This window comes from Magnolia sinica, chromosome 8, assembly GCF_029962835.1.
Source record: "Magnolia sinica isolate HGM2019 chromosome 8, MsV1, whole genome shotgun sequence".
Classification (NCBI taxonomy): domain Eukaryota; kingdom Viridiplantae; phylum Streptophyta; class Magnoliopsida; order Magnoliales; family Magnoliaceae; genus Magnolia; species Magnolia sinica.
The window spans coordinates 920,574-946,508 of NC_080580.1; the positions used below are offsets into that span (position 1 = coordinate 920,574).

Below are 25,935 nucleotides of genomic sequence, written 5' to 3' on the forward strand. Positions count from 1 at the left end.
TTGAGTTGTTGAAGACATTTGATTGCCATCCAATCCTTCCATTAGATGCAACCCCACATGTAGAGCCTAGATCCCACAATTCAGTTTGATCCATAACTCAAGTGGGCCACACACAATTTGGTAACAATGGAGACAATGGGAGAGGAAACCAGATAAGGCAGAAGAAAGGTGAAGAAGTGGGGAGATTTATTTTTTTAGAAAAAAATTCTTTAATATTTAATTTTTTAAAGAGTTAAGGACAATTAAACTTAAATCACCTCATAAATCTTACATTTAGAAATTGTTGATTGATACTCAAGTAGGGCTTACTATACCAAAGGTTCTTGGGCTTTCAATGGCTTGGGTTTCGGACCACTTTTTGCAAGAACAAGCCCAGCTCATTGACAACCCTTAAAAGGTTTGGAAGTGTAGAGCCACATACAAATTTCTCCAAGATCCCGTAGTGCCTTGAGAGCGCTATAAAATGCATCTGTCCACTTGGACAGGACCGTCCATTTAGATTCAATAGCTACTGTGTAAAAATCTCACAACTGGATGATTCTATGGATCTTATTAGTATTATAAAAGAGGAAATAAGATAAAGAGAAATAGATGTCCATCATTCAATGGTTAGGATTTTCCAATCAATTTGGTTTTGCGATCATAATTAATCTATAGATATTCTTGTTTGCATACATAACCTGTGACCTGACCCGACCCAAACCCAATTTGACATCTAAGCAATGCATGACTCTAATGGGGTGCAACGTGGTCAGGTGCAATTAAAACTCATACATTGCCTAGATGTCCGAGTCATGTACCAGGTTGGTCCTTGGGACTATGGACGTAAATGGGAGGAATTGAGCGTAAATGGAGATAAATGGCAGGAGTCGGGAGTAAATAGATGTAAATTGGGAGGGATTGGGAGGAAATTGAGGTCAATGGGAATAAATTGAGGTAAATAGGAATAAATTGAGGTGAAGCAGATGGTGATAGGCTGATCCAGCTGGAGTAACTCCACCTGATTTGGGCCACATTTTGGCCAAGACACAGGACCTGTAGGTTGGACCTGGGTCTGAGTCTTAGCCCTGGAAATTAAATGTGGCAGAGCTAACATTTGAACTGCTTGACTAGCACAGCAAGTAGGCTTTTAATCACATTGGTGTTTGGATGTGGTAGACAAGATACAACACAAGCACAATTTGGGGTGGGAGGGACCTGTATTCAGGTTATTTGCTAATGGTCTGGACTTGGACAGTGTTGAGCCAGGCCTGGCCCATTTGCCCCTGTAGCATTCCTTTGTAATATGACAAAAGCACTGATTTTTAAGCTCATGGCTATTCCATTGCCAGTTCGGAAAATGCAATGCATCGGGCATCAATTTCTTAGGCAAGCATACCAAGCTGTGATGAACAAGATTTTTCAGTTTCTCCAAAAATGTAAAAGATGTTCAATAACTATCAAGACAAGCTCCTCCTACTTTGTTTGAGGAAATATCTAAACAAAAAGAAGAATATGACAAGAGTAACCTCATCACTGCGGCATAGTGAGTATGATGAGTATGAAGATAACAGATAGCAATCAATTTCTTGGATATGCCAACTCATGATGATGTGTTTCTGAAACAATGTAAATAGGTTGTAAAGTAAAGAGGAAAAGGAAAACAAAGAAAAGAGAGTAAAATCACCTATTGTAATTCAACATTATCATTGCCACCCACAAGGGGGGAGATTTATCATCAAAATTTGACTACTGTGATGATTAACGTCTCTGAAAATTGAGCACCCTGACAGATGTTGCATAGATTGCAAAGAAAAAGAGAATGAAGCACACGAGCACTGCTGCAGAAACACCTATCATTCCCGAATCATAGCCAAGGCTCACTTCCAAAAACTCTTTCACAGACCCGTTGAATCCAGGCCCAATTATATGACTCTCTACATTGCCAAGTTGCGAGGTTATGATGCCACGTAGAGTCCAAGCCACTGGGCTGATATAATAACACCAGATCCACCATTCAGGGATATTCTGAAAAAAATAAAACCACAGTCATTTCAATGATAAGAATTGTACCAAGGAACCAAAAAACGTCGAGTGCATACCATATATTGATGGACAAAAAAACATTTATATAAACTACCATTTGTTGATGCACAGCTAGCTTTTTTGCCATGACATATGGCTGATAAGGGGAGTGGGCAGAAGTTAATTACTTACAGGTTTAGGAACAAGAAAACCTGACATTAAGTTCCATAACGAGTAAAATGCAGACGAAATGACTGCTGCAAAGTGCTGAGTAGGCGTCAGACCAACCGCCATCAACCCGTAGAATGCAAAGTATGTGAACGTGAGGAACATGAACAATAGGTAAAGCAGAAACTTCCCTGCAAAGAGTATAGAGCCCCCATCCTTTGTAAGATTTTGTAGTTTCATACAAATGAGTGATGTAAAACTAATGTAACAAGACAAGCCAAAAGCTTCATATGTTTTGTTTTATAGCTCCAATTGTGAGATAAAGATGATAAAAGTACCTATTGTCCTTTCAAAGCCAATCATGAAGTATGTAATGACACCGTATACAATTGTTTGCACTGCAATGTATGGAACCTCTATAATCCCCTGAACATTAAGACAGAACACATAATTTTGGCATGAAGCCAAATATAAATAAATAAATATATATATATATATATATATATATATATATATATATATATATATATATATATATATATAAATAAATAAATATATATATATATATATATATATATATATATATATATTATTCTTTGCCAAAGTAGATTCTTTTACCTGTGCTGCTGCATATGGAAATGGAGAGTACATCCCTGTCGCCTTCTCTCGATAGAAAACTGTCCTCTCAATGGAGACTACTGGCTGTATTGACGCAGCATTATTCACACCAAGAAATAAGCAAGCTGAATAAAGTGCCCCCATAACGGCAAACAAGTCCTTTGTTGTATCTCTAGAAACATTTAAAACATGTGGAATTGATCAGTAGAGGCTTCTCATCTGTAAAGGAAATAGGCTGATGGCAAATATAATCTCCATTATGAACAGAAAGCATGTAAACCATACCATCATTGCTTTTCACCCCTCCTTATATAATGATAGAGTGGAATGGCGGAATAGGATTCACGTAACCCCAATTGCTTGGGACTATGCTTAGATAAGGATGATGATAATGACTTGCATGATGATATCAAGATCCTACTCTGTAGAAGAGCGGGAGTGATTGCAAAATCGAGATCTCATGCAAAAAGACTCAACTACAGGGGTTCAATATTTACTCCAAATTTTTTTGAAACACTTCTTGCTCTGACGATTTTCTTATGATTGATTTTAATAAACACAAGATTCTTGGAAATAATCACAATAAATAGAAACTTTTTCATACTCCACAAAGCAAGAGGGAACATCAATTCATCGTAGAAAATCAGCTGTCAAGTGGTATTTTATAACAATAGATTAGTTCACCCCTTGAGTAGAGCATCGAAAGGAGTGGGGGGTAATCAAATAGGAAAAAGGGAGCAAGGGGAATCCTTCACAGCCTGATTGGGAAGATGAATCCAGCTGAGCAGATCTTACAGGCTTACCAATTGGCCATAGAAAGTTTTTAGTTTCGAGTCAATTCTTTGAATGCTACAAGACGAGGGGCAACTTCTCAGAGGGAAACATGGAGCTTTGCAAACTGGACTGAGGAGATCAATAAGGTTGAGTTAGGATACTCCGCTTGCATGTTCTCATTCCTTCCGAAAGGCTAGAGGGAGGATTTTCTGGATACAAAAGAGTGTATTGGCTTCAGCCAATAGGAAACAAGTTGTCTATTAATAAGAACGTGATCATATACAGAAAAATTACAAAAAGTATTTTCACATGTGACAGCTCGATACATGACTAACTGATTGAAATTATTGGAGTCGTTGTTCACTATCTAAATATTTGTCAGAAGGCCCTATTACTTGACACAGTTGAGCAAATCCATCTCGGCACAAGCTAAAGTTCACCGTACATAAAGTCTAGCAAAGCCCAATAGATCCCTCCCTTCCACCAAAGCACAGATATGATACATCGCAAAAATTAGCAACAATGTGTAAAAGAATGATAAAACTACCATTGGATGTAAATGCAACCATGAGAACAATGACCAAAATTACCTTTTCGAGCCAACCTTCCAAAATACCGAGCCAAGTATCACTCCACTGAGGGTAGTGAAGAACAATCTCACAACATTGTATTGGGGGCTTCTCCAGTAAACAAGATTTTGCTTCCAAAGGCAAATCTTAAACTGAGTCATACTGCTCTGTGAATACTTGGAATCAAACATTAGGGGCTCAGAACCAGCATCAGGAACACTCAATTGCTTAATTGAAGCTTCCACTTCCCTAAAGCAAAGTATTAAGAGCAATTAGCATTGCACAATCAAAACATAATTTCCTTTTTTTCTTTTAATCATACTTACATTCTTACAAACACCATAACATTATTAAATTACCTGTACTGATTTGAGTTTTGATATATGGTAGCAAAGTCTTGACCAATCCTCTCTTCACATGCTTGTGTAGTGACCTCAAGCATCCAAGTAGCTGGATTGTATCCTTCAGGAATAGGAGCAACTCCATCGATTCCCTGTGCTAGGAAAACAAATGCAAGCGTTAGTACTAAGTAGGCATTAGAAACAGTAAGCTAATGTAGTTGTAACACAATTTCTCCAGTCATATGAAACATTAATACTAATCATGCATACAGAATTTTTGATGTGAGCTAGTAAAAATATTTAATAATGAAAGCAAGAGGGAAAATTCATCAGTGTACAAACTGCTTATATTGTCGAATAATATGTAATGTTACTTCTTTTTAAGTGTATGTGCATAATTTATAGATTAGAACAAATTTCCTATATTAAGGGCCATTTACTTGCAATGCAACCAGTGAATGTTACTTCTTTTTAAGTGTATGTGCATAATTTATAGATAACAACAAATTTCATATATTTAGGACCATTTACCTCCATTTCTCCCAATTCCTCCCATTTACCTCCATTTACTCCCAATTCCTCCCATTTAATCCCATCAAGCAACCCATTTATGTAAAAAGGAATTGAGAAAACGAAATAAATTGATGCTACCTGGAAATAGTCAATCATAATTTGTGAGTTCACGCCAAGTTTGCCTCCGTATATAACTCGCCCTCCTCGTTTCATAAGCAGAAGCTACAGCAAACGAAAATGAAGATAACAAAATTGAAAGAAAATAAAGATAACAACTACAAAGTATAAAAGCTATTTAGGTCATAGAATATCCAAAAAGTAAGAGATTTTCACCTCATCAAATGCTTCAAATATATCAATACTTGGTTGATGTATGGTGCACACAACAGTTCTCCCAGTGTCAACAGTATTACGAACAGTACGCATAACGATCGCTGCAGCTCGTGCATCTAATCCAGATGTTGGTTCATCCATAAAGATAATAGAAGGATTTGCAACAAGCTCCACCGCAATTGTAAGGCGTTTTCTTTGCTCTGTTGACAAGCCAGAACTCCCAGGCAAACCAACCAAAGCATGTCTCAGAGTGTCAAGCTCTACTAGTGCCATCACTTCTTCAACAAATTCCTGTAGTGCTTGCATGAGAATTGTTTCAAAGAATGAAACCTAGAACCAAAAAATAAATAAATAAATAAATAAAAAGGATATCAGTAACTAACAAGTCGTTTCTCTTTGTCCACTTCTTTAGGTAGGCGTAAAGAGGCTGAGAACCAGAGGGATTCTTCAACTGTTACTTGAGGAGAATGAATATCATTTTGTTCAACATATCCTGAAATTCTGGCAAAAGTATTTTGCTCTTTTGGATATCCAGATATCCTAATATCACCTTCTATATATCCACCAGTCTTCCGACCAGCTAGAACATCCATCAGTGTGGTTTTCCCTGCACCACTCGATCCAACTAATGCAGTAAGGACGCCTGGCGTAAAAACCCCACTCACATTTGATAAAAGTTGCAGCTTCTTTTCTGGAATACCTTTCTGCTTCATTGCCTTCAATATATATAAAAGAAACATCTCATTAAGTTTCAATAAAGAAATTCCAAAGAATTAATTTTCGACAAATTACCTTTGGCATATCAACAAAGTATTTGAGATTATGGAATGTCATTGATAGCGGCTGGAATGGAAGAATCATTCCCCTATTTGATGTACGCCTTGGCACTGATGTTGGGACTTTTCCTGCAATGGCAAAGTCATTATCTGAGTTAGAAAAATATAGGGAGGAAAGGGTTATGGTTAGATATGTGCCAGCTAGAAGAACTTCACAATAACAAACACAATATTTGCAACCATATCTAAACAACTTATGGGGATTAAAGAATTAGTGCAATGACCATTGCCACCACCATTCTCTCCTATGACATCATCCAGAATAATGGCCTTGGCCTTCACTAGGGCTGTCAAATCAAGCATAGAACATTTGTTAGAAAAATAAATGGTACAGAGAGAGAGAGGGGGAGGGAAGGAAGTAGGGAGAGGGAGGGAAGGAGGGAAGGAGAGGGAGAGAGAGAGAGAGAGAGAGAGAGAGAGAGAGAGAGATGAATATGAAGTAGGGTGTCAAAAGTCCATCACAAGAAAAATAGAAGTCATGGAAAAGAAAATTGTCATTGTAACAGTAAAAAACAAGTATTCAAAGACTTACGCTGAAGGTAGGCCAATGAAATTGTCACCAAAATGTTGAAAAGGATAGAGTACGCAAATAGGACACCAATACCAATCCAGTACCAGTTATCACTGACAGGAAGGCCGTGAGAGTGGAGAACATTGTATCCAATTGTGGTGTTTCCATTCGTGGATTTCTACAGCAGGAATATAATCAAAAGCTTGATTCAATATTTATCAAAGACAACATGATTTGTGCAGTTAAAAATCAAAATGGAAGCACACAATTCTTTAACCAAAATATGACTATAAAGCCTAAACACCTTCATCCATCGTGTTGCACCAAACTCATTAACTGAAATTGCACGTTGTCCATAGGATAATGGCGAAACCCAGAAGGCCCAAATCCACCATGGCTTGATCATATCTGATAAACATGTCACTAACTTCTCATTAGGAAAGCATATCACATGGTAAATTTTGTTAGTTTGAAGTGCCAAGTTCAAGGCCTATTGAATGTCTTACGAGTACAAATTCATTCTACGTCATTCAATTTATCCGATAAAGAAAAGCTAACCTTTTGGAATAATGAATCCACCCATCAAGAATATAACAAATAATGCAGCAGACCCATAGGTATTTGCAATTGTCATATCTCGTGCAACAGCAGCTAACATCCGGAAGAGACCCAGGCCCATTTGGTGTAATGAAAAAAGTAAAAACATGAACCGAAAGAACCTATCGTAATTTGAAAAGAGTCAATTAAAATAGAGAAGATATACAGATTAAATGTGTAAATTGAAATGGTACATAAACATACCTCCCGGCACTAGGGGCAAAGCCAACTGAGTAATAGACAACTGAGGACCATACAACGGCTTCAATAACTGAGTAAGGCAAACGCAAAATCCAACTAGGTATGGAATATGCCCAAGCAGGATGAAAAAAGTTATTTCTCTGCTTATAGAATACTGGGAGTCGAGTTATCATGATCGGTAGCTCAGAAAATCCATTAAATAACATATGCACCAGCCCAAAAAATAAGCAAGATAGATAGAGGTTCCCATTAACCTCATCTGTTGGATGTATCCTTGTCCTGAGAAATACTGTGCAAGCAACACTTCCAATTAATGCAACCTGTGAAAGATTGAATAGAAATTTGAAATATAAAGTATGAGAAAATTAAATAATAAAAGAATAACTTAAAGCAAATAACAATGGAAGATCTTATGCAACCTCAACAAATAAAGAGACATGACACACTACTTTGTGCTATTGACTGGAAAGTTAGCATACTCGATTGTAAAAGAATTTTGAATTCTTCTGAGAAGGAAAGAAACTGTTTCTAGGGTGCTATGCATAAGAAACTTGGAACCTAAACCTCCCTCCCCCTCCCTCCCTCTCCCTCTCTAATCCGTGATCCTGCCTAATCATGTCACCAAATATTAGCACATGCAAGGCCATGTGCTAAAGTGACATAATCCATGTGCAAGGTAGGCCCCACAGTGAAGACGATTTGCCACAAAAATAGACTGATCACTAATCAGGTGAGCCCCATGTGTACATTGCATAAGACTATTTGTAGGTGTGACTTAGACCATCCATTATTTTAGTACGGGGTGACTGGTTGATGTGATCTTCTGGCGGGGCCACATTATGCATGGCACAAATGCGCTGCAGGTCTCAAGTTGGCACATAAACCAGGTTGCGTTTGTGTAGGTGGTTATTCCCCTCTTTGTATGAAAATCATAAAGATGACCATGGAAAAGGCATACTTGGCATGTTCTGAAAATGTAGAGGAAACGGTGCCTGCTCATTAGAAGAAGTTCCCGTGAAAAGCAAGCCTTAAAGAGCTCCAATTTTGGTACAGCAAACATTGCATTGGCAAGTGCAGAAGGGGGACTCTTCTTTTTATCATAAGGAACTGAAAGAGTAGACTCTATGGACCTTCCATATTTGGACTGTTTGAATGCATTTGCGATTTCAGAAACAGGAATAAACGCATATGGTTTTGAAGGATTAGACCAGTACTGAGCTTGATCCTTTTTTGATGTAACCTGAAAACACAAGTTAAATTGGTCAAGAAAGTTCACCAGAGGCAGATGCCTATGAATAAATAACCTCAAATACCAACAGAACCTCTTGGAGAAAGTCTGCAACCCCTTTGCGTGGGGGTAATGAGAATCCTAGAGATACAAAGAAATCAACAACATCTGCTCGGGGGCCATGATAAACGACGTGCCCTTCTGATAGTAATATAATATCATCAAAAAGATCAAACGTCTCAGGTGCAGGCTGCAAAAGAGCCATCAGCACAGTACCCTCCATTTGGTGAACAAAATTTCTGATGCACTTCACAATTTGAAATGTTGTTGAGCTATCAAGTCCCGTAGATATTTCATCCATGAAAAGAGTTTTTCTTGGTCCAACAATCATTTCTCCTGAATTCAGAAAAGAACAACACATCATTCAATTTAGTTGCCCATGATAAATATTGAAAACATGTTCACAAATCCTTCTAGAAAACATAGGTGCCAAATTAAAATATAGTTAAAGTAGGTACATGGGTTTCAATTGGTTCAAATAGGCAGAGAAAACAACATCATGCAAGGATGTGAAGGTGCCATAGTGGGAATATGTCTTCCACGGCATTTACACAATCAAATCGTACTTCAGTACTTAATCCGCAACATGCATGTGGACTTAAAAGAAATACTACAAGTGCAAGTGAATACAAATATAAATTTACAGGAATGAGTAATGTATACATGGAGTTTTCACTAAGGATAGAATATCTGGTAACCTGTAGTCACTCGCTTTCTTTGACCACCCGAAACACCTCTTAGCATATCATTACCAACTAGAATATCTGAACAGACGTCAAGACCAAGCTCTCTCAAGACGTAATCTGTTGCGAGGCTATGCTTCTTGCCTCCAACTGATGATGCCTATGCAGTGTTGTTTTAACAAAAAAAATGAAAAATTAGACAAATATATCAATATTTCTAAACATAACAAGGTGGTGGAGGTTTGCATGAAGACCTTCATAAATGCATCAATTGCTGGACTTGGTCGTATGTTCTTTTCCTTCTCCAATTTGGCCAGATCATCTAGGTATCCTGCTTAAGAGAACAAATGAACGACTTTTCAAAGGAAACCACAAAAATGCAACAAAAAAATTTCCTCAAAGAAAACTACCGCTGCAAGTTTCATTTGAAATGTTCAATTTTTACTCTGGTATTATTTGAAGCATTTCTATCTAATAGATCAATCCACATACAATTTTTTCCTGTATAAGTTCACTGTCCTACCACAATATAAATATAACCTCTTTCTACGCCCAACAATCAGGTAAATTCAACCTGACATGTACAAAAGGTCATAGAAAAAGGGTTAAGACTGCCTCAAGTAGCATTGGGGCGTTCTGTGAGTGCCCCACATGGAAGAGTGCTAAGGAGTTAGCCAGTCCATGAGATACAGCTAATCTAAGAAGTGATGACTCAATGGATTGTGTCGATCCAATGCCAAAGTGCGCCAATCAAAAGTTTGTAGGGTTGATACCATTTACTAAATCGCATCACATTAGAGGAAAAAAAACTAAAAAGAAACTATGAAGAGAATGAAGTGGTGGGACATGGGCCAAACCAAGATTTCCCACACTAAACCTGAAAATACATCATATACTACAAATTGTATCAACATCTCATAATGGGTATAGTCACAATAGTAGCCATGTTTTCTTGTATGAATGTATTGAGCATTGTTGTCATGTGCGACCGCACATTCGCATATGCCCACACTGGAGTGGAAATCACATATGAAACAATGGCATATGCAATTTTTGCACATATGCGATGTATGCAATTGCAAATTGGCCAACAGTCAGAAATCTGACCATTGGGAAAAAAAAAAATTCAAAAATCAGCCTTTTCCCTATAAAAAGGCATTCATAGCCTCCTATTTGCATACTACATGCACTCTCTCTCTCTCTCTCTCTCTCTCTCTCTCTCTCTCTCTCTCTCTCTCTCTCTCTCTCTCTCTCTCTCTCTCTCTCTCTCTCTCTCTCTCATACACTTTCAAAGTCTCAAATCTCTCATTCTCCCTTACAAAATTACATTCTCCATCATTCAACTCTCAAATTCGAAGCCTCCAAGGCCCAAGCTCCATATTTCTTTCAAGTTTCAATCAAGATTGAAGAAAGTAAAGCAAACAAGAATAAATCAAAATTGAATTCCAAATCAAGTCTCACATTTCATTTTCTACATCTATCTCTTTCTAGTTTCTTCTAGATAGCATTTCATTTTCTACATCTCATAATTCTCATTCATTTAATTTTCTACATTTTCTTATTTATTATATTCATTCTCTAGTTACATAATATTAATTCATAATCATACACACACTCACTCTTTATATCTCTCTTTCTTTACATTCAAGAGTCTAGACACTCAAAACATTTTATTTTTTTTTTAGTTTGTTACAACTTACAACTTACAACTTACAAGAAGATTCAAGATAAAAGTTGTGGCAAAAGGTTCATGCAAGCTGCCAACCCGGTGCAACTTGTTGGGGAACCACGAAAGCACACAAAGAAGAATTAAGCAAAGTACTACCAATCGCACAACCAAGTCTAAACACAAACAATTAGAATTTTACGTGGAAAAACCCTTTTAGGAAAAAACCACAGCACAAAACGATGAGTAATGCACTATGAAAGCAAAAATTACAAGAGATGGAGTGTTACCGATCCGAACAAGCCTCGAATCCACTTCACAAGCCCTAGCTATGCCCATGAAACCCTTAAAAATGAATTAGAAAGCCCTAGAACTCTTGGAGTCCTTTCCAAATCCTGATTATACGTGATATATATAGTATCATATACTATCACAATTGGAATAGGAAACAAATCCAGCACTTACCCAATTCTGCGGGCGCGCTCGATGGAACCTTCGAGGGGACTTCGATGGCATCGATGATCTGTCGATGGCATCGAACACCTTCGATAACATTGAGGAGAAACACCAAAACATTCCAACAACAAAACATGATTTTTTTGGAATTTTCCAATGGGACTTCAATGGCATTGACACCTGCTCGATGGCATAAACAGGCCCTATTGTTTACATATTTAAGACATCAACAACAATCTCCACCATGTCTTTAATCTTCATTCTTTATAACTCTTTACCATCATCTCTAATTCTGCTTTGCATCATAGCTCCACCATTGCTTCTCATGCACACTCCGTCTTCCATTTACACATTCGTCAAGCCTTGAATTTCTCTATGGGAACCACTTTAGTAAGCATGTCAGCCAGATTCATGCTCGTGTGAATCTTCTCTAGAGTCACACCTCCTTCCTCAAGTATCTTTCAAATAAAATGGTGACGCACATTAATATTTTTAGTACGTGAGTAATAAACGAAATTTTTTGCCAAATTGATCATGTTTTCGCTATCACAATTAACTGGTATGGCCTCCTGCTGAAGCCCCAACTGATTTATTATTCCCCTCAACCATACACCTTCCTTGAAGGCTTCTGTCACTGCCATATACTCAGACTCGGTCATGGAAAGGGACACCACGGGCTGAAGCTTCGACATCCAACTGATCGCTTCACCCGATACCACAAACGAGTAACCGGAAGTTGACCTTCTATTATCCACACTACCCACGTAATCAGAATCCACATAACCTAATAGCTTGACCCCTGATTTTTCAAATGTTAAGACGTAGTCCTACGTACCTCGAATATATCGAAGTAGTCATTTCACTGCTTTTCAGTGTTACTTGTCGAGGTTAGACATATATCTGCTAATAACACCCACCGTATGTGAAATATTCAGTCTTGTACAAACCATGGCATACATCAAATTGTCAATTGCATTCGAATAAGGCACACGAAACATAACTTACTTTTCTTCATCTGTTTGAGGAAATCGTTCAAAAGAAAGCTTAAAATGAGCTGCATGGGGAACATTGAATGGCTTTGCCTTGTACATCCCATACTTCATCAATACCTTCTAAAAGTATTCTACATGAGATAACCAGAGCATGCTTCTCTTTCTATCTATGTGTATATCAAGGCCTAGAACTCTCTTTGTAGCCCTCAGATCTTTCATCTCGAATGTCCCTGATAGTTGAGTCTTCAATACATCGATCTCAATCATGCTATGATAAATCTGAGGATTAAGCCTCATTTAGATTAGGGTGATCTAAGCTTTAAATTTACTAAACAATACATCACATGTTTAAAGTTTAGATTATCCTTGGTCCTTCCTGTTTTTATTGTATATCTATTTGAACGACCTAAATTTACATGCTCCTTGTTTTTAATGTTTATATGCATCCCTAACCCTTGTTAGTATAAGCTGTAATTGGTACATTCTTGACCTATAGAGTTGGTTCATATGTAATTTTTTATTGATATATCTTGTTTGGACTAACCCTTTGTCAAATACTAACAAAAAGGGATGCGGATTGCATCCTGCCCCGCCCAAACGGATTATCGTCCCAGCAGGGCTCTATGGGGCCCACCATGATGCAAGTGTTTTATCCACGCCGTGAATCGATTTTATCAGGTCATTCTAACGTAGGATATTAAAAATGAAGAATGTCCACAGCTCCAGTGGACCACACCAAAGGAAGCTGCAGTGGTAATCACACCCACCGTTGAAACCTTTCTAAGAGCCACCTTGATGTTTTTTAACCATATAACCTATTCATACGGTCATGTATACGTGGATGAAGTGAAAAAATAAATATTAATTTGATCATCCTTTAACCTTAGGATACCAAGAAAAACATAATAAAGAAGGCTAGAAGAGGTACGGATCTGTTGTGTAAAAGATAGCCCGAAAATAACAAATTCAAGGGTATGTTCGATGGCATCGATGGGATCTTCGATGGAATCGAAAGACCTTCAATTCTCAAGGAAATCCAACAACCAATCTGGAAATTTGACTGGAATTCTTCGAAGGCATCAACGGACCTTCGATGGCATCGACAGGACTCTTCGATGGCATCAAAGGACCTTTGATAGAATCAATAAGACCGTTTTCTGCATGTTTTTTTACCGTTGGAGCTCGAACTTTTTATATAAAGCAGTCGGTTCTTGAGCATTTTCATAAGTTTTTGAAGCAACCAAAGGTAGGGTGATTCCATATGCATATCCCCCATCCCTAGCCTCTACTCCATTGAGTTTGAAGCCATCTCCTTTGAGATTACAACTCTAATGAGGATTCCAACCTCAACATTGAGATGTGCTTGAACTCCTCTATTTCATAGAGATTGGACTTAAGTATTCTTGATATATCATTGTCCAACTCTTCTAGGAGACCCATCTAGTTGAATCCCCTAGAACAAAAAACTACCCATTAGTTGTGGGAGATTCAACCCACTCCCATCACCTTGGTCATCTTGAAGACACATCAAATGCAAGATAGATCGTGAAGCTAAAACCTTGGCAAAGCAGCGAAAACATGATCAGGGGAGCATCAGGGAGCTGATTGAAACACGGGAGAGCGGAGATCAAGCAACTTAAGAGGAGCTACAAAAAGGGACTCAATCCGACAAATAAGTGTCATTGTTAGGAGTCCATAGGTTAGCCTCCTTCCTTGTGAAGGATTGAGGCTAAGAGTTTGTTATCCACAAACTCGACTAGGTTCTTGTGTAGGACCTTGGCCTGTGTGTCCTAAATCTGTGGTTCTTGCGTAGGATCTAGGTTGTTGGTTAGCCAAAGGAAAAAACCAACTCAAGTCCTTGTGTAGGCCTTCGACGGGAGAATACATGTCAGGTTCTTGTGTAGGACCTTTGTCCTTATGTAGGACATAAACTTAGGTTCGGAATTAGGACCTTGGCCTATGTGGCCTAAACCTAGGTTCTTGTGTAGGACATAAACTATCAGGTTCTTGTGTAGAACCTTAGCCTGTGTGGCCTAAATTGTCGGGTTCGAGATTATAACATTTGTCCTTATGTAAGACATAAAGTTTAGGTTCTTATGTAGGGCCTTTGCTCTTGTATAGGGCACAAATTATAGAGTCCTTGTGTAGAGTTGTAAAGGTTTGAGGAAAACTTGATTTAAAACCTCTCATAGTGAAATTCGGTACACTCAAGGAGAGAGTGAGTCCGCCGGGAGTGGAGTAGGCACGTAGCCAAACCACTATACATGCTTGTGTTTGGGATTGCCATTTGCGCATCAGTTTAATTATGCTGGTGTGTTTGAATGCTTAATTATGTATGCATGATTAGATGAATGTCTAGGATTGATAGGTAACATATTCCATACACACATGTTCACTATGCTATAGGCTAGTTGCTTAATTTGCATATCTTGAGTAGCCTATGTGATTGGACCCTCTATTGGCTTGGAAGCCTTTAGAGTTGAATTGCCTTGCTTAGTTTAATTGCAAATTAATTTAAGTTAGGCAATTGGGATTTTTAATTGGCATAATTTTTAATTGGTCCTAATCACCCCCCTCTAGGACTCAATCTACATTCTAATAGCTCCATCAAGCTTCCGCACTTAGACGCATTGCGGCCCATTACCACAATTTCAGCCACTGGACATCACAAAAACCAGATGTTCAAACTCAAGAAATTGAAATTGACAATGAGTAGATAAGAGAAGTGGATGAACACATTCTATGCTTTTTTATCTGAGAAGAGAAAACAACGAAGGATAGCACATGAAGCAGTGAAGACACAAGAAGTACATACAGAAATGACAGCTGCAAGAGAATGTAATGTCTGATGAGCAATCAAGACATGTATATGCAGAAAGGAAAACGTGTCATTATTGTTACAGAAAAATAGAGAACAAATCTCTCTGAGATCACAAAGAAACAGGTTAGATCACAAAGAAACAGGTTATTCAAGAAAGCAGTTAATGGTATATAACAACTTCATTTTAAACTGATATATTTTGTGGTAGGATTGAGTAACAAACCTGCAAATCCATCACTTGCACCTTGAAATCTCGCAGCAAAGTCTAAAGTTTCTCGGACAGTCAGCTCTGCAATATGATTATCTGTCTGGCTAATGTATGCAGAAGTCCTTTGTACAAAAAATTCATCAAGCATATGGCCATTATATGTCACTTTCCCACTTGTCTGAAAACAATGAGTTAAATTAATAAGAACCAGAGATCAGTGTTGTTAATAACAGAAACATTTTCATGCAAAGAGTATGTCGTAGGGGGGTGAGCGGTTGGTTTTTCCACCTTTGTTACCTCCGGTGGCTAGCCTCTGGTTTGCCGGAAACAGGGACTATGTCCTCTGAAACTGCCCCCATCCCAAGATTACGTGCTGAGAGGTTAAGCTTCACTTACTCCTAACCACTAAGTGGCTTGCCCAAGGTACAATGATTTCTTTGCCTTAGCCATCCACTTAGCGAGCTGTTCAAGGTAGCTAGGGAAGTACATCACAAAGTCCCTCAGCTAGCAGTTCAAGGACATGCTTAGGTCCCGCAAAGAGCATGTCATGTATCTCCTAGCAATCAACATGTGAAAATAAAAACAGCACAGCTTCTCTAATGTGTGTCACGTGTGTGTATATGGAAAAGGTTCTATGAGGTCAAGCTTTGTGGGCCCCATTGTAATGGGCCGTGGGACATCCACACCATCAATTAGATGAACCGCTACAGGGTGGACGATGGGCCTAAAAATCAGGCTAATCCATGATTTAGATGGGGCCACACCAGAGACAAAATTTGAGTGTGGATGACCTTCCTGATTGTTTATAGGGCCCACAGAGATGAGGTTCAGACACCCAACCCATCCATTGTGGGTGTCCCATTTGGATGAGGGGTTACACCAAATTAAAGGTCATTCCAAATCTCAGGTGTGGCCCACGTGAGTTCTAAATAAGAGTGATTTTGAGCATATCCCATAACCTAGAGGGGACCTACCAAATGCACGGTGTGGATGCCAACACACATGACAGATGAGCCATAGAGCGTAATCTCATGAGAAGCTCATGTGGAAAAATGTACGATGAGCTCGACCTCACACAAAGCTTTCCATGAGGTTGAGACCTATTTCCGTTGTGTGTGAGTAACAGAGATGTTGAAAGAGAATGGCAGCTTACCTTCAAGTCATTACCTAGCTTCCCGGCTAGGGCCAAAAGCAACGTAGATTTTCCAGAGCCAGGGGGTCCCAAGAGCAGCGTCATTCTACCACCACAGAGACAACCACATTACCAACTCCACAATCACTTTTGCATTATACATCTACTCCATGAAAACATGAACTTAGAACGTAAACATGTATCTTGGTTACTAAATAAACAGGAAAATTCCTACAGCTTTGGGACCGGGTGATATTAATGATGTTCCATCTCACCAAAGTGGGGCAACTTAAGTGCCTACCCAATTAAAAAGTAGGTCCCACCAATTGGATGGTTTAATTCCAGTGAAATGTATCTGACATGAATGATTTACAGAGTGCGTGTGTATGAAGCGTCACATTATACCACAGCATCAAAAGTTTTGCTTTTTAACTAACAGCATGTTTTGGAAGTGGATTGCATCGCCGGCGTGGAGCATAATCCGACCAAGCAGGGACTACGTGGGGCTCACCATGATGTATGGGTTTTATCCACACCGTTTGTCTATTTCTCCATATCATTTTAAGAAATCTGCCTAAAAATAAGGCAGATCCAATGCTCAAGTGGACCACACAACCACAGAAAGCAGCAGTGATAATGACACCCTCCTACGGGGCACCGTGGTGTTCATTTGCTATCCAACCTGTTCATAAGGTCACATGGACATGGATGAAGGAAAATACAAATATCAGCTCGATCCAAAACTTCTGTCGTTTCAGGAAGTTTTTAATGGTGGGTGTTCAATCCCCACTGCGTAGTCCAATTGAGCCTTGGATGTGCCTCGTTTTTTTACTCATAGTCTAAAATGATCTGGAAAAATGGATGGATGGCGTGGACAAAATCTGTACATCGAGGTGAGCCCCACATAGCCCTACCCAGATGGATTATCATCCACACGGGAGAAGGATGCAATACGCCTCTGCATGTTTTCATGCATGAACGCTTGTGTTGAGTAATGAATGGCATTAAGGCTCAAGTGGATTCATAGTCCACTTGAGCCTTGGATCTGCCTCGTTTTTGGATTCATAGTCTAAAATGATCTGAAAAAATGGATGGATGGCATGGACAAAATCTGTACATCGAGGTGGGTCCCATATAGCCCTACCCGGATGGATTATCGTCCACACGGGGGCAGGATGCAATATGCTTCCGCATGTTTTCATGCATGAACGCCTGTGTTGAGTAATGAATGGCATTAATGCTCCGGTGATTTACCTTCTGTGCAAGAAAAACTTGTGTGGCTCACCTAGATGTGTGCATGTGACATCCACTCCGGCCATCAGTTGCACCAGCTCATGTTACACATGATAAGGAAGCTAACGTCGATAGCTTAGTCAAGTGGGCCGCACAATAGGGAACAGCAGTATTGAGAACACACACACCATTGAAAGCCTTCTGGCCCACCGTGATGCCTGTATTCCAGCCGAAGATTCCAACCGGATGAAGTGAGTGCAACCGGGAAGAAAGGAAAATCCAAATATCAGAATGATACAAACTTTAGTGGGACCCAATGGTGTCCTTCTCCATCCCCACTTTTCCTTGTGGTGTGGCCTACTAGAGTGTTAGATTGACCTGATTTTTTTTATCAGGTCCAGATATAAAACGTCTCAAATAGTGGACTGAGTGGATGTCAAACAAACATCGCCTTCGTCACGTGGGTGGTTTGCTCAAATACATCACCACGTATTGCAATAAGTTACATCGAGAGCGTAGCAGGTCGAGATGATCCAAACCATATGACTTCCATTGGATTGGAGAAGACCACAATAACTCTTAGATTGAACATTCCAATGCTTTGATCATAAAGAGTCTGTAGTGACCGTCCAAATTATCAAAGGGTTGAGATATTCCCTTCGATAGCTTTTACCTGTTGTCTATTTCACCATAGAAAGTGAAAGAACCCCGATTTTTGTATCTATCTTAAGGGAGACATGCCTATTCCGGAGTGAAGAAAAATAACCCCCCATTTTTGGAAATTTCTAATCCCCATAGAATTCTCAAAAAGTCATGAAACAACACTCTTATGGACAATAAAAAAGAGCAATTTCTTTCTAATCCTACAAAAAGTGCCCCAGTTTGGAGATTTCTTGAAATTAGTTTAAGAGTAGAAATTCCAAAATCCCAAAAAATGTTTATGAACTCAATGGCCATGAGCCAAATGCAGCCAAAACATTTCACTTATTTTGAACAATAATATAAGGGAAGAATTGTGGGGACAAGAGTATCACCTGCCGGGTTTCACAAACCCACTGATGTTATTTAATATGGTCAGTGAATGCCTCTTTGTACGAAATATCGCTAAACTAGCTGCCAGCTCCTGCATTGCCCCATCCAGATAATAATAAATTAAATTAAATTAAAAGTCCCAAAAAAGAAATTGGGAAAAAAAAAACATAAAAAGCATATTCATTCTGAAGAGAATATATTGTAAAGAGAATACCAACCTCAATGGTATCGCGGACGTAATTAATAAGAGTAGGCAAAGCTCTGTTTCCAACCTGAACATCTGCAGTGACATTCAGACCTTCGAATCTCACTTCTACCTTTGGAACTTGCAAACCCACCCTGTTTAAGGACGAATTTAGGATAGTGAAAAAGAAAAAAGAATACAATGTTTTCGTACTTCCGCAGCCAGTTTCCGGGATTCAGTTCGTTCGTTTCATGGGACCCACTTTCGATGGACAATGGATCAAAAACTTCACTTTTTACTGTATAGATGGATGGCTAAAATTGTTAAATGTCATCACCACCTCTCTTGAATATTTTGGAGTCTTCCGGAAACTTCCAGACATTTTCAGAAAATTTTAGAATTTTCTAAAACCCTCCGGAAACTTCTAGAGTTTGATAGAGCTTTCTCGACTCTTCCGAAATGTTCCGGACTATGTTAGAACCTTTCCGATTCTCTTAAAATGTTCCGGAATATAATAGAACCTTATAGAATATTTGAAAACTTTTAGAACTCTTTATAGTTATATTGATTCTAGAATCTTCCATAGCTTTCTATAAATATGGGGAGAGCCTCATTATGTAAAACACACATAAACAACAAAAAGAGTGAGTTCAAGAATAAAAGCAAGGTGTCCAAGTATTAAGAGTTTAAAAGAGTTTTTCCTTATGTGTGAGAGTTGTCATTCAAGAGTGATAGTTTGTGAGTGTTGTAAAGCATACCCTTGTTGTGTACAAGTATTTGTAATAAATAAAATTACATTTACTTGTCGTCTTCAACTCTTCAATTTGATATCAAAGCAAGGTTTGGTCGAGATCTGTTTTCTAAGGAGATCGTGCACAGTTTGGAGACCGTGAAGTTTGTTGGCTTGCTTGGTAAAGGGAGTGATAATCACACCAAGTCATGATGGCGGATCTTGTGAACACAATAAGCGAAGTTACGAGGCTTAACAACCACAATTATCAAAGTTGGAGGAGTTGTATTAAGTCTTACCTTGAAAGGCAGGACTTGTGGGAAGTTGTTAATGAGAATGAGATCACCCACCTCCTAAGGAAAATGCTGAAGCACTCCGAAAGTAAAAGATTAAGGTCGGAAAGGCAATGTACGTGCTCAAGTCAACCATTGAGGATGAGTTGATCGGACGAATCAAGGATAACGACACACCTAAGATGGCATGGGACACCTTTGTATCATTATTTTCAAAAACAAATGATGCTCGACTTCAATATTTGGAGAATGAGTTAATGTCCACCACCCAAGGAGATTGTTCAGAGAAGGAGATAGATTTTGATGAACCACTCAAGCATTTTAAGACAGTCACTGACGAAGTAGCTGCTTCCTCAATAGTGACAGAGACGGGTAAAATAGCCCTTGTCGCAGTTTCCAATCAATGAGCTATCAACTACAGTGATGATTAGATCGTTGATTCAGGGTGCTCAAATCACATGACAAGTGATAAGAAGAAACTGTCAAGTTTATCTGCCCACAAAGGAGATCGAGTGGTGGTAACAGCTAATAATTCAAGGTTGTCGATAACTCACGTAGGCACGACTACTATCACACCTCGATTTAGCCCTAATCAAGTAAAGTTGCAAGATGTTTATCACGTGCCAGAGATGAACAAAAACTTGTTGTCAGTATCACAACTGACATCTTCTAGTAATTATGTGGTATTTGGACCGGAGGATGTTAAGGTGTACCGAAACCTTAAACCATTAGGTACACCTATCATGGAAGGACGACGCTTGGAGTCAATCTACGTAATGTCAGCCGAATCAGCTTATGTAGATAAGACGCGGAAAAATGAGACTGCAGACTCTGGCATGCACATTTAAGGCACGTGAGTTATCATAAGCTGAAGATAATGATGAAAAAGGCTATGCTCAAAGGTCTTCCCCACCTGGATGTTCGAGAAGATATAATTTGTGCTGGGTGTCAATATGGCAAAGCACACCAATTGCCATATGAAGAGTCAAAGTTTAGAGCTAAAGAACCCTTGGAGCTTGTCCACTCAGACGTGTTCGGAAGGGTAAAACAGGCATCGGATAGTGGCATGCGTTACATGGTGACCTTCATTGACGACTTCTCAAGATACGTTTGGGTTTACTTCATGAAAGAGAAGTCAGAAACTTTATTAAAATTTAAAGAATTTCAGGAGACGGTCGAAAGTGAGTTCGACAGAAGGATCCGATGCTTGCGAACGGATAATGGTGGAGAGTATACGTTGAAAGAGTTCTCAAATTATCTAAAGGAGTGTAGAATCCGACGACAATTGACTTGTTCAGGCACTCCACAACAAAACGGCATTACTGAAAGAAAAATTATCACCTTACAGAGATATGTCGAAGCATGCTACATGCTAAGAATGTGCCCAGCCAATTCTGGGCAGAGTGCATGCAAACGGCAGCTTATGTGATCAATAGGCTACCACAGGCAAAACTAGGATTTGTCTCACCCTTCGAGAAGCTATGGAATATAAAGCCCAAGGTGAGTCACTTCCTAGTCTTCGGATGTGTATGTTATATGTTTGTGCCTGATCACCTGCGTAGCAAGTTTGATAAGAAGGCGATTCGTTGCATTTTTTTGGGCTATAGCAGTGAAAAGAAAGGGTGAAAATGTTGCAATCCTGCAACTGGTTGGTGCTACATATCTAGAAATGTTGTCTTTAATGAAGCCTCATCATGGTGGTTGCCACTGAAGGAGGAGCTGCCAAACTCTCAAGACTTAGAAGATGAACTACATAAGAAGATGGGGGAGACAAGCGAAGGAGAAGAATCTCCTAGTTCAACTAAGGAGTTGATGCTTACAACACGAGATGGTGAGCAAGTGACTAATCTGTCTGGAACACCAAATAAATCTATGAGTCCATGGCAAACTGGAGTACATCAAAGTAGTCCAGAAGAGCTTCGCCCGAGTCAACAGGAGGTTGCGGTAAACAACCCACCACTCAGGAGGTCGACTAGACAGAGAAAGCCTAACCCAAGATATGTGGATGCTGCCTTAGCAGAAGAAGAGACCGTGAAAGAGCCAATGACATTTGAAGAAGCATCCCGAGACATAAAATGGAAGAAGGCGATGGAAGAAGAGATTAAAGCATTGAACCAAAATCAGACTTGGGAACTAGTTCCAAAACCCAAGGATGTGAAGTCGATATCATGCAAATGGGTGTACAAAGTCAAGACTCGCCCCGATGGATTAATAGAAAAGTACAAAGCTCGACTAGTGGCTTGAGGATTCAACCAAAAATATGTGTTGGACTATGATGAGACTTTTAGCCCAGTAGCAAAAATTACAACGGTGCGAGTACTACTAGCACTTGCAGCGAATAAATCTTGAAAACTGTGGCAGATGGATGTAAAGAATGCTTTTCTACATGGAGAAATTGATCGAGATATCTACATGGAGCAACCAAGTGGTTTCCAGAGTAAAAGGCATCAGGATTATGTCTGCAAACTAAAGAAGGCCTTGTATGGGCTTAAACAAGTATCGAGAGCATGGTACGGCAAGATAGGGAAATTCCTAGTGCAAAGCGGGTTCTCGGTGGCACCTACGGACTCCAGTCTCTTTGTAAAAATCCAAGAAGGTAAACTAGGAATAGTGCTAGTGTACGTGGATGACTTGATCATCACTGGAGATGATGACAGTGAGATTGAAAGGACAAGAGAGAACTTCTCCGTGCGATTCCAAATAAAGGAACTTGGAGAACTGAAGCATTTTCTTGGACTGGAGATTGACCGAAGCAAAGAAGGCATATTCCTCTGTCAGCAGAAGTATGCCAAAGACTATAAAGAAATATGTGATGCTCGAATGCAAGCCAATTGCCACACCTATGGAGGCTAATGTCAGGCTATGTTCAGAAGAAGGAAAAGACTTGAAAGATGTAACTATCTACCGACAAATAGTTGGTAGTTTAATCTACCTTACATTATCGCAACCAGATATTGCTTACGCAGTTGGTGTGGTTAGCCGGTTCATGCCAACACCAAAGAAGCCGCACCTTGAAGCAGTACATCGAATACTGAAGTATGTGAAGGGTACGATAGACCTTGGTTTATTGTACAAGAAAGGTGAAGCATATAAGATAGTTGGGTACTGCGATGCTGACTATGGTAGTGATCATGACACACGACGATCAACTACTGGATACGTATTCAACCTTGGCTCAGGAGCAATCTCTTAGTGTAACAAGAGACAACCTACAGTATCTTTATCAACCACGGAGGCTGAATGCAGAGCAATGGCAATGGCAGCACAAGAAAGCACATGGCTTATGCAGTTAATGAGGGATCTTCATCAACCAGATGATTATCCAATGATATTGCGCTGCGACAATCAATCAACAATCTGCTTGGCTGAGAATCCAGTATTTCATGTCAGGACCAAGCATGTGGAGGTACACTATCAATTCGTGAGAGAAGGTACTTCAAGGAGAAATCGAGATGAGTCATGTGAAGACCGACAATCAAGTTGTAGACATACTCACGAAAGGACTTAGCAATACTAAGTTCACGGAATTCAGAAAACAACTTGGCATGATGACCAAGGCAGAATTGTGAGAGTTGGTGCTGATGGGGAGTGTTAAATATCATCATCACGTCTCTTGAATATTTTGGAGTCTTCCGAAAACTTTCAGACATTTCTGAAAAATTTTAGAATTTTTTAAAACCTTCCGGAAACTTCTAGAGTTTGAGAGAGTTTTCTCGACTCTTCCGGAATGTTCCGGACTATGCTAGAACCTTTCGGATTCTCTTAGAATGTTCCGAAATATAATAGAACCTTATATGATATTTGGAAGCTCATAGAGCTCTTTAGAGTTATATTGATTCTAGAATCTTCCATAGCTCTCTATAAATATGGGGAGAGCCTCATTATGTAAAATATACATAAACAACAAAAAGAGTGAGTTCAAGAGTGAAAGAAAGGTGTCCAAGTATTAAGAGTTCAAAAGAGTTTTTCTTTATGTGTGAGAGTTGTCATTCAAGAATGATAGTTTGTGAGTGTTGTAAAGCATACCGTTGTTGTGTATAAGTATTTGTAATAAATAAAATTATATTTACTTGCTGTCTTCAACTCTTCAATTAATTAGACATTGCATTTCTTGCATGATTGCCGGTCCCACTAGACAAACAGCCTGGATCACTGGAAGGTGGGCCCCTCTTCTAAGAATAGTAGGGCGTTTGGATTAAGTTCGGAAGTAGACAAGGAAATCATAGCTCAAAGGAAAAGGAAAAAAAGAAAAATTAAAATTAAAAAAATCAAGATTATCAATTGTTGAATGAACCGTTTGACAATCCGAATACGAAACGTCCCTGATAAATAAACCATAAACCATGATTTTAGGGAATTTCTGGTTGAGATCTTCAGCTCTAAAATAGCAAATTTCCAAATCTCTACGGAACATGAGATTATTCGCAGCAATCTTCACATTTAAATCCTTCAAATCGAATTTATTATTCTAAAATCCAAGAAAGCATGCATACATTGCCAATAAAAATCAACAAAAATAGATAGATAATGAAATCAATCGGACTGACGAAATTTCAATAAAGAACCGATCAAGCTTCCTTCAGCAATCTTTCTAAACAACGAAATCCTTGAAATTCCACTAAAAAGGAAAAAAAGCATGCAAACCTCACTGATCCAGAAAAATAAAATAAAATAATTCCAAGCAATGGATGGCTAAAATTTCGACAAGTGTAGATCAAGAATCCTTCAGCGATCTATCTTGAAAAAATAATAATAAAAATAAATAAATAACTCGAAATTCACTCACAGAAATCCGGAGACAGACAGAGAGGGAGGGAGGGAGAGAGAGAGAGAGAGAGAGAGAGAGAGAGAGAGAGAGAGAGAGAGAGATCACGTTTGGGTTGAGAAGAGCACGAGCACGTGATTTCCATTAGTTTACCTGTCAAGGCGCTCCTTGACGCCGGATAGGAGAATGTAGTTGTCTTGCTCGTTCGTGGCCATTGCGTTCCGTACGAGCTCCTCCCGGCCGATCCGGTCGAGCTTCCGGACATCAAAAGCCTCAGTCACGGGATGTTTGCCATCTTTGGAGGCGTTTCGCTTCATGATGGCGAAATTCGAGCGCTTTTGGGACGGCAATCTCTCGATCGCCGCCCAAAGGAGCTCCTCTTCGTCCTCATGCAACGCTTCCGCATTCGATGGCCTGGGAAATGCATCGTTGAGTTGATCAATTTCGATCTCGAAAAATTCGCTTACACTCGAAACAGCCATGAATGAAACTTCGATCTTCTTCTTCTTCTTCCTCTTCTTCTTCTTCTTCTTCTTCTCTCTCTCTCTCTCTCTCTCTCTCTCTCTCTCTCTGATGGATTCTCTGCAAAAGAAAGAAACACGAGAGCGATTCAGTTTTTTAGAGATTAGCACGCGTTTCTGTTTATAAAGTTGCCTGTCGACAGCGGGCGCGGATTACGTACTACCCCCGCCTGTTCGTAGCTCGGGACAGGTGGAGGCCCCGAGAGCCACTGAGGGGCCAACGTATTGTATTAATTTTATCCACACCGTCCATATATTTTTAAATATCAATTTATATTACTGACCAAAAAATAAATAAGATCCAATCCTTAAATGGACCACAAAGTAGGGATTAAATTCCTACGGTTGAAAAATTCTTAGAAGCCACATAAGTTTTGAATCAAGATGATATTTGTTTTTGTTTCGCTTCAAATAGGTGTATATGACTATATAAACAGTTTGGATGGAAAGTAAACAACGACGTAGA

At 39.2% G+C, this 25,935-nt stretch overlaps 1 protein-coding gene across 1 annotated transcript; it reads right to left on the reverse strand.

Annotated features, from left to right (window-relative positions):
* Nucleotides 1-1,526: 1,526 nt before the first annotated feature.
* LOC131252533 (ABC transporter G family member 31-like) lies at nt 1,527-25,485 on the reverse strand. Its single transcript, XM_058253120.1, has 24 exons — nt 25,102-25,485; nt 19,195-19,315; nt 18,979-19,067; nt 16,733-16,817; nt 15,595-15,757; nt 9,691-9,767; nt 9,452-9,596; nt 8,788-9,089; nt 8,424-8,705; nt 7,469-7,785; nt 7,226-7,386; nt 6,972-7,075; nt 6,689-6,845; nt 6,381-6,443; nt 6,113-6,225; nt 5,704-6,036; nt 5,321-5,611; nt 5,126-5,209; nt 4,493-4,626; nt 4,155-4,382; nt 2,791-2,962; nt 2,511-2,598; nt 2,197-2,363; nt 1,527-2,007 (listed from the first exon to the last, which is right to left on the reverse strand). Exons 1-24 carry the CDS (start codon nt 25,428-25,430, stop codon nt 1,741-1,743), a joined length of 4,272 nt encoding a protein of 1,423 aa, XP_058109103.1. The 5' UTR covers nt 25,431-25,485; the 3' UTR covers nt 1,527-1,740.
* Nucleotides 25,486-25,935: the final 450 nt, after the last annotated feature.

Excerpts from the sequence above, each read along its gene's own strand:
- LOC131252533 (XM_058253120.1), bottom strand. The coding sequence starts at position 25,430 with ATGGCTGTTTCGAGTGTAAGCGAATTTTTCGAGATCGAAATTGATCAA. Across the intron at positions 2,963-4,154 it reads TGGAAGGTTGGCTCGAAAAG|AGATACAACAAAGGACTTGT; the intron begins GTAATTTTGGTC and ends AAATGTTTCTAG. Across the intron at positions 2,599-2,790 it reads TTCCATATGCAGCAGCACAG|GGGATTATAGAGGTTCCATA; the intron begins GTAAAAGAATCT and ends CTTAATGTTCAG.